Here is a 17,711-nt window from a genome sequence, read left to right on the forward strand (position 1 = left end):
GCACACCTCGCAGTGATACGGCAAATGCGAGCCTCTCCCATTTCTGATTGATAATGAGTGCTCTCTCAAGCGATCATTATACAACAACCAGTTTGGCCGATGTATACCTTGCTGCAGCTTAAGGGAATCATATAAATGACCCCGGCTGAGCATTTCAAAAAAACTACTTTGCGTACCTCTTCGTGTGCCTCCAAATGCTTATCGCGGACGAGATTGTGCTGATAGAATCTCGGTTGCAGGCGCGCGTGCTGCCCGGGGAGCGGACCCTACGGCTGCACTATGCCAACTGCAAGTGCTACAATGCCGACTTTGACGGAGACGAGATGAATGCGCACCTGCCACAGAGTCCCCTGGCTCAGGCGGAGGCCACTGAGGTGGCCAGCGTCAACCGGCAGTACTTGGTGCCCAAGGACGGCACGCCGCTCAGTGGCCTCATCCAGGACCACGTCATTGGGGGCTCACTCCTCACCATGCAAGGGCGCTTCTTCACCAGGTACGCAGAATGGACTACGGTGGAGGAGAAATTCACTAGTTCAGGCTTTGTGAGGCCTTTTACCGACAGTTGCGTGAATAGGAGTGCGAGGTGTATACAACGGTTTTCGTTCAAACCACTAGCTGATTTTTGCTCACATTTCGCAGAGAGATTGCATGGTGGTGTGAGTTTGGTTTAATACCACGTTTATTTAGCTTTTTTGTAAAGGTTCATTTCATACAGCAGCCATTCATTCTTGGAAGGCTTGTTTGCAACCAGGTTCTAAGATACGAGAGGCTTCCTGAGCAGTTTTTTTAATGACGATTGGTGATATTGCGTTTCAAACTGATTCTTGTTCCCGATAGTTGTTCAGTACAGATGTGGTACCTAATTTATATGTAAATAATTACTGTATAGGTATACTCGTGTAAGACGCGCTTATTTTCCCGAAAAACCGAAACAAAGTTGGGGGTGCACTTATTATGCGGGGCAAATTTTATGGCAACCTTTTTGAAGCATCAAAATTGGAAAGTACGATGGTAATGATTTGAAAAATGCATTAGATAACTTACCTTTGCAGTAAAAATACACGTATACTATGTGCAGACCCTAACAGCGTTTTTATTGATTGCACTTCACTTCACATTGGAATCACCAGACCTGTCAGGCCGCTTCATCCACGTCGTGGTTCCACGACAGGTCGGTTTCGCGGCTGCTTCCAGCCATCTGCCGTTATCGCAAGCATAACTCTGAAGCTCTGCTTTTTGACACCTGTTGTTTTGACAAGCAGAGTAATCAACAAAGAGAGTTGGGCTAGTTGGCATTGATACAATTGCTGTGACATAGTTACTAGCGCAAACAAGGCTAACAGAAAGGAGGTGGGACAGGACAGAGCGCGAGTTTTTTTTTTAAAAGACTTCAACTGTCCAATTTTATTCAGATAGTCATGGAAGGAGGCCACCGTATGCTCAAATAAATGCGCAGACATATGCATTAACGAATGTGCAACAAAGAGAAAACCAAATGTGCAACGAAGCCGATAAGCACCCATAACGAGCCATTACAAAGCATTGGTAAGGTTCTTCTCATGGCACAACACTTCATCATCAGTGGTTGCCAAATATGGTGTGCTTACGCTTCATCAGTAGCGTTTAAAATGCAGAACGCCTCAAAATCGCTCTGTCCTGTCCCACCTTTTTCCGTTAGCCTTGTTCGCGCTAATAAGCACGTCACAGCAATTGACAAGCATGGTGTCCTTCCTTGACCATCCTGCTCATTGGCATGTCAGAGTTTATCTAGGTCTGATCAGCATTTCCGTTTGATGAGCAGATAAAATCTCCATCCCGCAGCAGGTGTACAACTCCACCAATGGCCCATCGCACGCCGTGAAACCAAAGACAGACAGAAAAGCAACACACGTGGATTGGACACTATGCCCGACTATGCACACTATGCCGACCAAATGCCGGCCGCCCCTTCTTCACCTTGACTCTCTTCTGTGCCACGCATCTTGTGCTTCCCTATTACATCAGAGTGAAGATACTCTTGCAGATAGCAGCTGTGTGTTTTTTGCTCATAGCGAGGTGTCTTTGCGCTGGCACTGGCGGCAAGCACGTGTCAAGAACAGGTTGAGCGTTATCGCGGTCTCTCTTTCCGTCGTGATCTCATCATGGCTTTGCTGTCAGTTTCTCCGTCATCAAACCAACCACCCCTGCCGATGTGCCGTCACGGCATGTTTGCCATTAGCGTGGATGTGCAGCCTAGATGAGTTAGCCATAGAATTTTGTTTACGTGATCTTGGCATTTATCAGGTGGCATTATCATTTCCAAGGCAGCGACGCGCATTAAGATTAAGTGCACTTGCGAGGTGTCACCTCAATGGCCGATGTATACCTTGCTGCAGCTTAAGGGAAACGATCCCAGCTGAGAATAAAAAAAAAAACACTTTGCGTACCTCTTCGTGTGCCTCCAAATGCTTGTTGCATTATGTATAACCTAATGCCACAACGGCATTACATATAATTATTACGTATGGCCACAAATGCGCAAGAGTAAAAGGTTTAATCTCTCCGAAAAACTACAGCGCAGCTGTTCAGTCATGGGTCTGCACAGGACCAAAGTTGGGGGTGTGATTATTATGCTGGGGAAAATAGGAAATCCAAATTTTCAAGAGCAAATTCGGGGTGCAATTATTATGTGACTGGTGTTCATCTTTCGAGTATATACGGTATTCCTGCTGCAAATGTACATGCGTCTGGCATTTGACTATTCGATATTCAACATTTACAGTAAAACCTTGTTAATTCGACCCTCGTTAAGTCGGAAAATCGGATAATTCGGACTAGTCCTCTGGTCCCGGCTGGCGTATGCATTATTCAATGCAATCAAACTCTCGTTAATTCGGACGTATTTGGCTGCACGTCGGTTAATTTGGACAACTTTCGGAGCTTGGCGAGTGAAGAGTGCTGCATATGTGCGACGCAAAAGAGCAAAAGTGGTGCTAGCGCCCAACCGAAACGAGTCGGCTGAGTCAGCGTCGCCATAGTCATCAGCGGAAATCATATGTGAATCACAGCAACGCCGAAACGCTTCGTGCCTATTTGTGCCTTTAAAGCCTTTATACTTGCGTTTACGGCGGCGCATAACACCGCGTTGGCCGTGGGCTTTCATAATTACGTAGTCGCCGATAGCGGCCGCAGTTTCTTCCGCAGCGGTTGCGGCAAACAGTAGTTTCGTTTTCACTCGGTACGTGTGTCGGCTGCGTGTCCCAAAAAAACTGTGTAGTCGCCATGCATGATCGCATAGATAACGACCGCGATTTCGTCTGCACTTGTTGCAGCGAACGTTAGCTTCGTTCTGACTGTGCGTACGTCGGCCACGTGCCTTAAGCAACGCAATGTCGCCGTTTATAATCGCGTTGATAGAGGCTGCAGTTTTCTCCGCAGTGGTTGCGACAAACAGTTGTTTCGGTTTGACTCGGATGCAAAGTTGTCTAGGATGAAGAACACTGGCTACATCACGATGGACGGACGATCTGTTGGCTGATCAGCTCAGTGGCGAAAACATAATCAGCATGTGCGCGTGGTACTGCAAAGCGTGTCGCAAATGAAGGTGCGTGCCGCAGCCGTGCTGCAAAGGAAGTCGCGAGGCCTCGATTGCCGCTGCAAGAGCCAATGAGTCACGAGATGACGAGAATTCCACCTGCCGCTCTGCTTTTGTGCAAAATAGCAACAGGATTTGCTCATTCATTCACTAAATAAAGACGTGTTGACGTAGTAAGCATTTTTGCTTATTGTTTGCTGGATACCCTCGATAATTCGACATTCGGTTAATTCGGACATTTTTTTTTTTGGTCCCGTGAAATTCGTATTACCGTATTTACTCGAATCTAGGCCGACTCCGATTCTAAGCCGACCCCCCAAAAGTTCGAAGTCCGAAAAAAAAAAAAACTTACCTCGAATGTAGGCCGAACGAAAAAGCGAGGACAGCATTCGCAAAATAAAACAGCATTTATTAAATTTGAACATGCCGAGCTCATTCTATGTCACCATCGCTGCTAGCCTCGTCGTTATCTTCCTTACTGCTGACATCTTCAAACAGTGCGCTATATTCAGTACCATCCAGCGCATTAGAGATGCTGCATTTTTGAAGAAGCGCACGTTGCGGCGCACGCAAAAACCATCTCCCGTGGCCCCCTCCAACGACAGACCGATGCCGAAGTTCCGCCCGGTTTGAACGTTTGACGATGCCTCTACGGCTAGCTCAACTATCGTATTTACTCGATTCTCACGCTTCCTCGATTGTAACGCGCACCCGTTTTCCGTGAGGAAAAATTTGGAAAAATGATTTCCTCCCGATGCACTGAGGTTGCGATGAATAAAAAAAGTCGCAGTTTCGCCCGAAAGGCGATGCATCGAATGCGGTAGCAAATTAGTAGACCGCTATTAACAAGCACGGTGTCACGCGCGCCGAGCAAACATGAACACACCTCGCTCGTTGACCGCGGAAACGAACTGTCAAAACGCTGGAGACGAAGCGCGCCTTCGTGCTAGCATGCCTCTCGCTTCAACGCGGCGAAAACACGGCGCGCGGCGGACTTTACCAGTCGCAGATTGCTTTCAAGATAGGGCCAAGCCTGATCGTATCGCCGGAGTGGATCGTCGCAGATTCTGCTTCGGTCCACTGAAACCGTTCCGCATTGCTTTGCTGGCGAAAATCCTCTCCTGTTTGCGCCAGTCCCGCTCGCAAGTTTCGGATTCTCCGAACGCCCGTGATGCGGCCCGATTTCCGTCCGTCTCGCACAGATGATCACTTTCCTTTTAAATGCGGCATCATGATGAACTCGGTACTTCATGCTGATAGATAGAGCAGACGCTGAGAACGTGAAGACAGACGGTAGACTATTGCCTAAGCACGTGTACTGCAGCACACGGAGGAAGCTTCCGCATGCTACGGTAGCTAGGCACTGACGCGCGTGCGAGGCGGCCATTTTGAAATGCCGACGCAGAATTAGGGTCGTGTTGAAAGTGCGCGTTAGATTCGAGTAAATACAGTATTCGTTTAGAAAGCGGCACTATAGTGGCATCGCCCATTTGGTGCCATTACGATAACGCCACACCGCGCGCCGATGCTGCACCATACCGATACGACGCAGATCAAAATGGCGACGTCGCTCGTGTACTTCAGCTGGCTACTGGCGCGGCTAGCAGCGGCTGCGATACTGACTTTTCTAGATGGCGCTAACTATGCACCATATTTATGGTGCATTTATGCACCAGTTTCAGTTAAAAACTGGCGCGTTTTTTAAAATCCTCGAATCTAAGCCGACCCTAGAGTTTCGTATGTGATTATTTGAAAAAAACTATCGGCCTAGATTCGAATAAATACGGTAGTACCTTTAAGCACGGCCGCAGTTTTCTCCGCAGCGGTTGCAACAAACAGTTGTTTCGGCTTGACTCGGTGCAGTTGCTTCTCTCTGGCAGTTGCTACAGGTTGTGTGCACGCTATGTAGGTACTGGGTTCTTCTCGTGATCTAGTTGCCGAGCGCCATGAGAGAAGGACGGAGCAGTAACGCAAGCGGCGGCAGGTCAACCGCGAGCCGACCAACTCCGAAGTCGTCGCATCTGCAGATTGCTTTCAAGATACGGCGCATGTCATTGCACAAACTACGCAGTTGCTACCAGATTACAAGCCGCCCCCCTCCCTCCTGTGCTGCCTTTCCACTTTCCTTCCTTGTGCGCGATTCAGCTCACCGTCGCGCGCTTTCACTCGCACATACAGCATACAGCACGTGGGTTATACGGAACATTGCAGTGACCACAAAGGCAGAAAAGTGCCCGGAGTGTCCATATCATTGCTATATAGCCGGTAAGGTTATTGTAAAGAGTAGACCTTATCGGTGAAGCATCAAGCTGTAAAAGTGGTCGCAGACTCTCAATTTCAAGTAAATTGACCATTTTTTCTAATGAAAATGTTTTTTTTTTGGGGGGGGGGGGAGGGGGGTATGCTTGATTATTATGACATTTCTTATGGCCCCTTCCATCTAAAAAACAAATCTGTTGGCGAGTGTACTTTGCATAGGAGGTCGAATTTAAATGTAGCGAAATTTTGACATAACAAAGTAAAGCGCCAATTTTACTGACTTCATTGTATCGAGGTTTAACTGTAGCTGGTGGCTTCATGAATACTATCTTTCCGCACACCAAGTGTTGAAGGTCATGTGGTCTGAGTTTTGGAGATGTGGCGCAGTTTGCATGGTGAAGCAAGCGGTAGCACACAAGACTCACTTTGGGACAAGCGCACGTACTCCTCACTGTTGGAGCTCATCATGCCAGCGTTGTGACATGGTCATGTTAGTCTGTGCATGCTTGACACCATGATTGTTTTGTTACTAAGCAGATGTTTACTGCAATTTGTGTGAGCGATAAAACTGGGCACCTTACCTCGTGTAATTGTCTAATACTTTGCTATTGCTATCAATTCTTTGACTTTTCATGCAAAACTGCAACTTCTTTTTAAGTTCCGATTCTTCACCCAATTTGTGGACCCGGATAGCTCGTTTCACACTCCGTTTTCACTGAAGAAATGCAGCTTCTGTTAGCAATTGTATGGTGATACTTGTGGTGAGATTGGTTCACACCCAGGAATTCAGCTGTCACATGTGTATATTGCTTAGGTACCCTCATAAACGGCTGTAAGCATAGCGATTTGTGTATTGTTGGCAGAGAGGACTACAACCAGCTCGTCTTTGGAGCCTTGACTTTTGTCAAGATGGGCATCAAGCTCCTGCCACCGGCCTATCCAAAAGCCACAGATGCTGTGGACAGGCAAACAGGTAGGCATTGCCGTGTCTTGCAGGGGGCAGTGGGTGCCATTAACACCACAATGCTGAAACACCATTCCACGTCAAAGAAAATTAGAATGGCTTGTTCACATTTGTTTCTGGTCAAGTAGTGTACATGTGTGCCAAAACAACAGCCATGCAATGTTTCCTGAGTAAAAAATAATTAGTATACTAATTAATCATGTAGTAATTGGTTTGCTGAATTTTCCACTACTGAAAACTCACTCCAGCGTATTGGACATGCTACTATGGGCTTCGCATTAAGTTTCCAGAGGAACAGACAACAAAGTAAACTAAAAGGCAAGGGACGAGACATGATATGAAAAATAAAAATCATAAAAATTACAAAATGGGTGCTGTTGTCCACGTGAAAGAAACGCAACTTTTTGCAATGGAGCGACACCGACAGCGCCATCACATACATTCCGTGAATGCAGAAAGCCTCATATATGATATCTCATAGCGTGACGCTGGCCCTGATAACTCGTGAGTATTTTGCACTGATTAAACAAGGCCTGACATCTTGGGAGCAATGCGCTACTAGCTAGCTGCGTACTTTTTATTTCATTAAGCTTCTTTTCGTCCTGTCTCTTGCTCTGTTACCCAGTTTAATTAACTTCAACATGTACCAGCCGGCACAAGTCAGCATTCTTAGTCATTTAGTAGTGCCACACTACACTTGAATCTATTGAAAGTGTGGATAGATGATTGAAAGTGCAGTAGTTCTGCCCACGGAGTAGTAGACAATGAAATCGAGTCATCTTGCTGATGTCATCGAAGTGCCACTTGTCATGCCATCATTGGCCATGCATGAGGCCGATAGATGTATGCCCTATTTACAGTGCTGCATGTTCATTGTGGCCCATGTTTTCTTGGCGTCTAAATTGTATGTTGCTTTGACTAGGTGCTGTCAACCGTTCTGCTCAACTGCATACCGCATGGCAAGCCACCTCCTACGGTTGAAGGCAAGGCCAAAATTCCAGCCAAGGCAAGTCTGGGCGTTGTAGTGCATTTCGTGTTGTATGAGATGTGCCGTCTACCAGTTTGCAAGGCATCATTGCCATGCATGGTGTGGAACCGAACCAAAGCTGAACAGTTATACAGTTAAACCTGCTTATAACGATCCTCCATATAACGAGTTCCTGGATATAACGAAGTTTTTCTATTCCCCGCCGTTACTCCATAGAAGCACATGTATTTGAGACCTCTACATTATGAAGTGGCAGTGGGAGACCCCCTCGAAATAACGAATTTTCCCCGCCGACAACCTAGAGATTTCGCCCAAAATTTTGTCATTTTTGCGCGAGCAGCAACTGGAAGCACCTTCTCCGCCGCCACGGAATGCGAAGCGGCGGCGGCGTGCTTGGCACGCTCAAATTCATGGCGACTGCGAGGCGAGAGCGTGCATGCGAGCGTGCACGAGGCGGGCCTGCATCCCTCGACCCGGCGATCTTGCCGCTGCGGGCGTGACCTTTCCCCCTCCATTCATTCAAACCTGATCCCGCCACTTGCTGCAGCTGGCCTAGCCCGCCAAGCCAGCACTCTCCTTTTCCTGTTGATGTTGCCGAAGGAAAATAAAAAATGTTTTGTTTTTTTTTCAACGCGCTGGAAGTGCCACTCTGGTTACTGCGCTAGTCTCTGTGCTTCACTTCACTAGCCTGACACTAGGTGACACTATACGATGCTACAATCGTGCCGCTCGCTCATCGTTTCCAACGCCTCGCGCTTGTGTGAAACGACACGTGTCCACGCATCCAGTACCTGGTGTGACATTCCAAGGATAAGTGATTCGACGAAGAAACACAAGATATTGACCTTGGCTGCAGTTCGCTTTGAAGATAAGTCCGTGCGGGCACACACTTTTTCCACATCGCAGATCGCTTTCAAGATAGGCCGCCGAACTAAATGCCTCTCTTTCTTGCGTCCCCCGCCGTGCCTAGCCCCCTTCTCCCTCGCACGCGCGAGATTGAATCGGCTGACCCCCGCAAGCTTTCACTCGCACACACAACGTACGGCGCGCGGCGACGATGTTGCCGTGTTTGGACTTGACACGGAACCTCAAAGCGACATCCACGGTGATGGCACAAATGCGCTTCGCAATAGAATGTGCTTCGGCGCGGTTACTACTCCGCAGGCGACAGCGAATTCGCACCCCCTACCGGCAGCTTCTCCGTGTTACTGGGAACTGATCTCGAAGGCCATGCTTTTGTTCGCGGCAATCGGCAACAGCTGTACGAGCAGGAAATACATCATGGTGGCCATGTAAGTTCACTATCGCTGGCGACCGTCGTCCGGGCGTCTCAACTCGAGAATTGAGCGTCTATTAAATATGTTTGATACAGATAAAGACATTATATTTCATGATGGATGCAGGCATTAAAGACTAAAACATTCAACACTTAATTCATAGAAGATAGAAACATTCAAGATTATTAGTGGTCTGTCCTGCAATGACAGTCATTTCTCGTATTGCAATCCTGTTGCGTGCTTTGCTTGGCAATAGATAAATAGATTCCTGTTAGGCATTTCTGGCCTATCATAAGATGATAGGCCAGAACCTCTATTATACAGCTTCACTATACAACCTTTATTATACAGCTCGTCTCATTTACAGAGGAATAGCCATTGTCTTTGTCATTTAGTTTTTTCTCCCACTGACTCTAGAATTTGTAATAAAGTATGCATAAATGACCTTTTTTTATCAAAAGGTGTCATAGGATACATCAATTGTTTTTCATCCTAAATTTACTGCAATATTATTCACTATTTGATTGACTGTAAATACCAGTTCCTTGTCATCGTAGTAGACTGAAATAATTGATTTGAAGACTCATCGGTGAATGTTAAATTGCCAATATGTGATTATGAGATATTTATAGGATGTCAGCCGATGTATTGATTAAAATAGACATGATTATCTCCAGTGCTCTATCTTAAAAATAATTAGATCTTGTTCATTATAGGAGGTGGTTTTCAACCATAACAGGTAAAACTTTAAATTGAGATGGGTTTTGTTGTTGGGAGAACATGCATTAGGGTTATTTTAGGTACTCTGCATGTTTTTCTGTGTGTGTTATTAGTGTATTTCGACCCCTTGTGTAACAACCATGACTGGGGTGGAAAGTATTGAAGTGATTTCTCGCACCCTTTCCTGCCAGGCGTGGTCAAAGGGTGGTGAAACTGCGGCCAACATGACCGAGGGTGATGTGGTCATTCGGGACGGTGAGCTTCTCTGTGGCATCCTCGACAAGGCCCACTATGGTCCAACCCAGTTTGGTCTGGTGCATGTCTGCTATGAGGTAGGTGGCATTTTTGCATCTCTCTTGGAAGCTCGCCTTTTTTTTTGTGAATGTACAGACCATAGAGTTTCTTATAATACAGTAGAATTCCATTAAAGGGCCCCTAAACCACCCAGAGGTCGAAATTTAGTTGTGGTGTTGCAGTTGTGCACGAGTCTACAACGAACACGTAGCCGCGAGAATTTTTCAAAATGGGGCTGTAATAGCGGAGTTACACGTGTTTGATGATCGAAACACGGCCCTCGCTCGTTTCGCTCTTTCCTTCACTACTCTCCTTGTCGGCTGGTCGCTCCTCCTCGCCGAGTGCTCCTCCAAATGTCACGTGACATACATCATCGCTAACACGCTTCTCAAAACGCTGTCCACTTCCGGTTAAGGCACGTCCACGCTAGCGGCAAACATACCGACGGTGAACCGGCCTCCAGTGCCGTAGAACGTCTGCTGCACGAGAGGTGGTCAAAGTAGACGGCAGTTCGGCCAATCGATGACCGCAAAGCTGCGCGCCTCCGCCACCGGAGACGAAAATATCGGCTGCAGCTTCTGGTCCAAGCAAAATAATTTCTGTTAGATAAAGCGATGCATAAATTGTACATTTTATGAAAAACAATATTCATTATCAAACGTTAAACATGAATGAGAGCTCCGATACTTGTCGAGCTCAGCTGCAGTGCACGGCCACCAATGGCAGACGACCGACTCGGCTGTGCTTGCATCGCAGCCGACGGCACTGATAATATCAGCGTATTTTCTTCTTTGTGTACAATTATTGCGAAGAGCGACAAAAACGTTTATAAATTATTGCGGCTTGGGAGCGTTAGCGATTCATTCGGAAACGCCGTTCGCTTTAGCGTTCAAGTGAACCGGAGAAGGCCTAGCGACGATATCGGTGCCGTCAAGTGATTGGCAACGGTGAGGTTGCCGCACAAATGGGTCCCGGTCTCATCCTCTCTACGGCTAAAGAATCTCGCCGTTCACGAGCAAAGCCGCCATCAAAACTGCCGTCAAATGGCAAACGGCGTGCGGCGAGTTACCGTGCTGGTGGTGCCGGTAACGTGGACGGGTCTTAGCCGCGACTCGGCACTTCTCGGCTACCCGATGTGAGTATCTGATCTGCACTGTCGACTCCTCCCACTGTATGGGTATAATCCAGGATAACGTCTGGCTTCATGGTTTGGTTGCTCATTTTGTCAGTGAATGGCACCATTTCAGCACTGTGTACCTTGGATAAAACCGTTACCAGTTTTTTATCCATTCATTGTACAGCCAAACACTTGCTCCTCTGAAAGGCATTCATCTTGCCTTTCAAGTGCTTTGCCCTGGCGAAACCGGGAGGAAGGTCTTTGCGAGTGGCTTGTGTTGTTTAATAGATGTCGGTAGATCTCTTGAGAAGGAAGTTAACCAGTTCTGTTGATGTGTAAAAGTTGTCGGTTTTGATGCAGTAACCTTTGTCTAGGAGGGGCTCCACAAGGTTCAATACAACTTTCGTTGCCATTTCGAAGGTTTCTGTTCCTACTGACGAGATCTCAAAATTGGTGCCTTTCCCTGTATATGCTACTGAGTTCCAAACACAGTCGAATCTCGTTAATTCGAACACGCTTAATTCGAACTGCTGGTTTATTCGAACTGATGCTCTGGTCCCGTCAAAGTGATGTGTATTTCAATGGGCGAAAACGCTCGGTAATTCGAACGCGAAAGCATTTGCGACGGTTAATTCGAACATACCGTGGACCGACAATGCTCTCAGCAGCGCGCCAAATAACGCGGCGGCGCCTCCGACCGGCATTGCTCCGACACCGCCATAGAGCAAAAGCTTAAGAGAGATCCCTTCATGAGATCCCTTCAGCCCAGTCCGGCCAACGAACTGCCCACGTCGGCAAACGCTCACTTCCCGATGACGGCACAAAACGAAACTTCTAGGAGCGGGATAATCTGCGCCGAGCTGGCTGTACCGGTGGCGCCGGCATGGCGGGCGCGCACGGAGACAGTCGAAGGTGAGGGAGCTTGAGGAGCTCTGAAGGTGAGGGAGGTGAGTCGAAGGTGAGGGAGTTGAGAGAGAGGGCGAGGGGAGCCACCGAAGCCACTGCCACCGAAGCGTTGTCAACGAAGTGCAACATTCTCATGATGAGTTGGAACCGGTTTCTGGGCATTATCTCGTCAAAGGCAGGAGTCTCAATCAGCCGGTTTCTCGACCAGTACATCCTTTCATTTGGTTTCTGTACAATGCCCTGCAGCAACTAAGAGGCTAATAGAAACACAAAGTTCTTCTAGCGTAAGTGGAGACCATTTTTGGAAGCGAGAATGTTGGCCCAGCTTACTTGAATTCAACGGTTGAAAGGCATACCGGTTTGTCTCCACTACGATAACATCAAACAGTTCATCATCAAAGTAAGCCTCAAAAAGCTCAAGTGGTTCAGGGTGAGAGCTTACTGTGATCGTCACTCCCGGAGAACCCTTGAATTCAAACTGTGGAGGTGTGCCAAGCATATGCTTGGCACTGAGCAGCCTGATGTGTCTTGTTGTGTCTTGAGCACGAAATCGTGCATTCAAGTATGTGTTGCCTGTAGTAGCCTTTGATGGTTTTAAACACGCCCTGTTCCATTGGATTCAGGGCTGTAGGCGAGTAGGCCAGAAGAAAGGCGAGTTTGGCAGCTTTCAGCTTGATGTCAAGTTTGTGTGCAGAACTGTTGCTGACGATCCACAGGATTTTGCAGTTGCTTTGCTAAAACTTAATATCCACTTTCCTCATACATTCTGTAAGCAAATCTGTAGTCATCGGTGCTTTGCAGTCGACCGTGTAGCACACCACCATTGGCACTCTGGGGCACACCGACATTGGGCCAGACATGGCCCAGAACTGGCAAAATGTGACAGGAATATTGGCTTTACCTCGAAAGCACTACTTTGAGACTGCGTAGGGCCAGTGTTGGCATTTTATGTCTTGGCCATTCATGATCTAGCCTTGGCTGGGCCAATGTGTGATGCTCACTGGCAAAGCTGTTCTTATACATTGTTGCCTATCACATGCATGTCCAATGTTGGCACGCAGCCAGCTACAATGGCATATTCATTATTGCTTGTCAGCCTTTTCATTGCCTCTGCAATTATTTTCAGCATTTTCATTTGCTGTGCCATTTGGTACGTCCTAGGGTGTTTTGCCTGCATAAAAATGCTTGCTGCAAGGACTAGTGGCTCTAGCCAACAAACAGTTATATCCAGTAAAAACGAGAAGATGCTGGCAGTTTATTCCCACATATATAAATATGTATATAAATATTATAATGGGAATAATTTGCAAGATGTAAGGCCACAAAAGACAGTCCAACCTCGAGTATGTCAGCTGATGCGTCGCGACCGCCAGGCTGGTACGCTACGCGGTTCATTTCATCGTCAGTGTGCACCGATTAATGTTTCTGTTTCTCATTACAACATATATATGCCAGCTTCAAAAGAAATCTTGCACTTTGTTCTGTTATCCGGTTGGTCGCGGATGACAATTGCATAGAAATGAAACTAATGTTAGGACACCACACTTCGAGGGTATGAAGCGCAAATAAGGCAAACATCTGAAAATGTTTATCTCCTTGTCGGCAGTCATTTGAATTGTCACTTTACTGACTCCCAGTAGCGTTGTCCAAATTCTTACTTCGCAGTCACTTATTGTCAACTTTCTGTCCGCAAAAATGATCAGCTTTTGCACGCGTGTTAAAAAAAATCGCAAATAACCTCATTGGTAAAGGAACAATTGATAAGATTCAATGCTTTTGTGATCTTCTGAACTTTCTTGTTAAAAAAGTCGCAGAACACATAGTCAAGAGCATAATGGCATGCTGTTAGGTTGTGATAGTTATTCATCAATACATGGCGTGACCAGGCGCTTACGACTTCTGCTTAGCTGGTCATCTTATTTAATTCAGCTGTATACACAAACATGCCAGACAGAGGATCAAGTATTCTAGCAAATGGTTTCGCAGTCGGTAGTTTCAGCTGCTTCCGCACTTATAATGCTAAAGCCACAATGGCGCCAACAGTTTGCGATTGTCGCCACTGAGACTTGGTTTCATGCAGCCACAAGCTTATCATTGCAGTGATGTAACAGAGCAGTGTGACGTAGTTGCGTCCTGAGCACAAAATCGTGTATTCAAGCATGTGTCGCTTGCAGTAGCCTTTGATAGTTTTAATTAGTGACATATTTCAGAGTGGTTGTACAATACATTAACTTGGCCCGATTTATATATTTTAACTGGTGCTACTCATATAAATGTGATATTGTTACTCCTTACTGTTTTACAGAATTGAAAACCTGATATTTGAGGTCTTTCAATTTTATTGAAAAAAAAATTTCTGTAAATATTGATAGCCTTTATGATAAAGTCTGTTTTTCGCAGTAACAAAATGCTAACTTTTTCCTTTATATGCAACAAAGCTAATCAAATTCAGTGAGCTGGATGCTGATAAAAGTGATTTCCCTATCTTTAGGTATTAGGTAGGAACTCCTCAGCTAAAGCTTCCTTCCCTTAAAAGGTTGTCAAAAACTGAAAAGCCATTGTTCCCGATATCTCCTGTGCAAACAACCAATGTTAACAACATTGACGCGACAATATTTGTGACCGAACAATATTGTTGGGCATACAATGTTGGCTGCCCGACATTAAAGAGCAGGTGAAATTGACTGGACGATATTGCTTCTTGCTGGTTACAACCAATATTGTCAGTGCAATGGATAGGCTGGCCCAATATTACCAACCGTGTTGTCTGGCAACACCTATGTAATTTGAATGGCACTGGCAGGTCATTGTTGTAGTCTTCATAGAGTGACACTGCCAATGTTGTAGTGACATCACTGGGCCATGCTAGGGCCCTTGTTCGCCACCGTAATAACAATATTGGCTTGGTGTTCCGTGGTGCCTGGGTAGCTGTGAGGCTGATGGCACAATGAAATAGCGCTAAAGGAAGCTTCTTTTCACCATGGCCTCATAATGTTAGCGCATCAACTTGCCTTAAAAAGAGAGTACCATTTGTTCCAAGAGCCTACTGTTCCCAAGTCGCAGGAATGTGAGTGTTTAATTTCTTCTGTTGAACAGATGGATCAGAGGACAAATAACATTACTTAGTCCCTCTTGGCATGTGCTAAATGGACGAAACCACAACTTTTCTGTTCTCTCTCTGTCACAGATCGCGGGGGCGTGGATGTTTAAGAGATGGACTCAGAGACGTATGAAGGCACAGCACACATGATTTAATAAAATGAAGCAAAAAGCAAAACTCCCAACTAAAATATAACTCAGAATAATGAACAAACTAAGTATAGCCTTAACAAGTGGCTCTCAATCGTACACAAAACTATCAGCTAATTGAGCTGTCCCTTTAGCCAGTCTTAATTCTACACTCCTTACAGTCGGACACTTTTAGCCTATCTGGCTGCGTCGCTGCTTATGTGAAATATCCTCACGTTTTTGACGCCGACTCATGGGGATCTTAGTCCAAGTCGCGTCGCAGTCTCTTTTGGAGGGTTTGCTCCCGACGATCCTGAAGGTTTCGCCGCCTCGGTGGATGCCTGTTTATCCCGGTCACCGTTGCTGACGTGGCAGAGGCGCCTGACGGGTTAGGCCTAACGACGTGTTAGGCCGCTGCTTCCGTCCTGTTCCTTCCTCAAGTGCCGAGGTCGCGTCCCAGGGACTATCGAATGCGCTGGTCTACCGATGAAGGGGGATCTTTCCTGGAGTGCCCGGCACTGCTGTGAGAGGCTGCAGCCGGTCCAAGGAGCCTCGCTCGAACGTCTCCGAGGTCGACGGCCACACCCTGGACTGCCAGCGTCACGAACTTGACCGAACCTCCACGGCTCCCGTCGCCAGTGCGATGCTGACGATGTGAACTTCCTGGCGCAGAGCCACGTCGATAATGACAGCTCAGCATCTCTTCTGCCTCGTTCACAGCTCGGGTCACGCGCCTCGAGCGCACGTGCTGTTTGGAACACCGCGTGCTCTCTTCATCGCCATAGTTCTTTTGCGTGTGTTGTCCCTCCACTCATGACACTCTAAATGTACGAAGTAAAAGTGATGTGGCCATTTCTTAGACTGTGTTTTTTTTGGTTATCGGTAGCATTTAGTAAGGGTTGGTGAGAATTAAGGTTTTCTGTACTGAAACTCGACACGAGTCGTGAACCCTGCATAAAATGTACGGTTAAGCTTTGCGAGGCAGGCATAGCAGGTTTCAAGATTAGTTTCGCAGCTAATTCATATCATTATAGTGTTAGTGCTACCACCCTAAAAACGTTTTTCTTGGGATCTATTAGAAACCCTTCGCCGCTTTTTCAGGCTTTTCTTCCTCAACCAGTTAGCTCATGGCAACCTTGACATCATTCGGCAGAAGTTCTTGAAGGCTCCTACATATTTTTTTCAAAGAAGGGATAACAATAAGAAAATCGGAGAAATTCAGTGCTGCACCGCAGTATTCCAGTCATCCTTCTTCAAAATACATGAGTGGAACAACTTAACTGATTCTGTTGTGATTGTGTCCAGCGAGTCGTTTGTCGCCTCACGACAATATGCCCAGTACATATTTGGTCTTTCAACTTTCTATATACGGTGACTGACTCTGTCGTTCTGTCTGCTTTGTTGTTCCATAATTTTCGTTTTATTTTTTGTTTAGCTTGTTGTACCCCCACTGTAATTATGTCCTCTTGACGCATGTAGTGATCTTAACAAATGAATAAACAATAACTCGGTCCACAAGTGCAGAATTGCGATTGAGCCATTTGCTTAGTCCATTCAGTTTTCAAAATTTTCTGATGGTCAAATCGATTAGGTGCACTGTTGCAGTTGTAGTGCAGCTCACTGCATTTCGGTACCTGTTAATGGAAGCATGCCACTGTATCAATATCCCGTAAACCATCAGGAATGGTGTCATAGGTAGTAAATAGACAGTGTTTCCACTGTGAGTGCTTTTACTTTTCTTCCCAGCTGTATGGAGGTGCGACGTCCAGCCTGATACTGAGCGCCTTTGCAAGGCTCTTCACGCACTACCTGCAAATTTTCACTGGATTCACCCTTGGGATTGAAGACATCCTTGTCACCGACAAGGTACGCCATGACGGTTTCTTCCTTCCGTGCTAGTCTTCAGTGCCAATTCCATGCATTTACAGCATCATATCTTGTAGCCTGGGCTTTGCGTTAAAATGTATTATGATGTGTCAGCGTAACAGCGCACAAGATGTGTCAAAAAGCTCAAAATTCTGGTACTATGCTTGTACACTCTTTGAGGGGCCGTGTGGGCAAATTGTGCTGGAAATGAGCTTACTTTATTTATTTCACTTGTTTCTGAAATCTTGCGCGAGTACATTGAATACGTCATTTGTAGGTATATGTATGAGATTGAATGATTTTCTTGTGACTATTTCTAAGAAAAGGTTTCCTTGGCATGTAAATATAGGCATTCCCTGTTGTTCCTCCTGTGAAAGGGGGGAGACTCATTTTAGCAGTTTTTTGCCTTTTAGTCTCGTGCCTTAGATCCACCTGTACCGATAAAAAATAAATGTTACTTGATTATTCGTGCGAAACCTGCGTTCCGTAAGCTTTTCACTGCAGCTCTGTTGAGCTCT

The 17,711-nt window shown here is 46.4% G+C and overlaps 1 protein-coding gene across 1 annotated transcript in view; it reads left to right on the forward strand.

Moving 5' to 3' along the window:
* LOC119432447 (DNA-directed RNA polymerase I subunit RPA1-like) overlaps positions 1 to 17,711 on the forward strand; it is a 112,819-nt gene that overhangs the window by 42,159 nt on the left and 52,949 nt on the right. Inside the window, 6 exon segments of the mRNA XM_037699610.2 lie at positions 240 to 493; positions 6,697 to 6,769; positions 6,771 to 6,806; positions 7,720 to 7,803; positions 9,974 to 10,114; positions 17,074 to 17,193. Of these exon segments, the coding sequence (XP_037555538.1) occupies positions 240 to 493; positions 6,697 to 6,769; positions 6,771 to 6,806; positions 7,720 to 7,803; positions 9,974 to 10,114; positions 17,074 to 17,193 (708 nt within the window).

The sequence above is a fragment of the Dermacentor silvarum genome, chromosome 11, assembly GCF_013339745.2.
Source record: "Dermacentor silvarum isolate Dsil-2018 chromosome 11, BIME_Dsil_1.4, whole genome shotgun sequence".
Lineage (NCBI taxonomy): Eukaryota > Metazoa > Arthropoda > Arachnida > Ixodida > Ixodidae > Dermacentor > Dermacentor silvarum.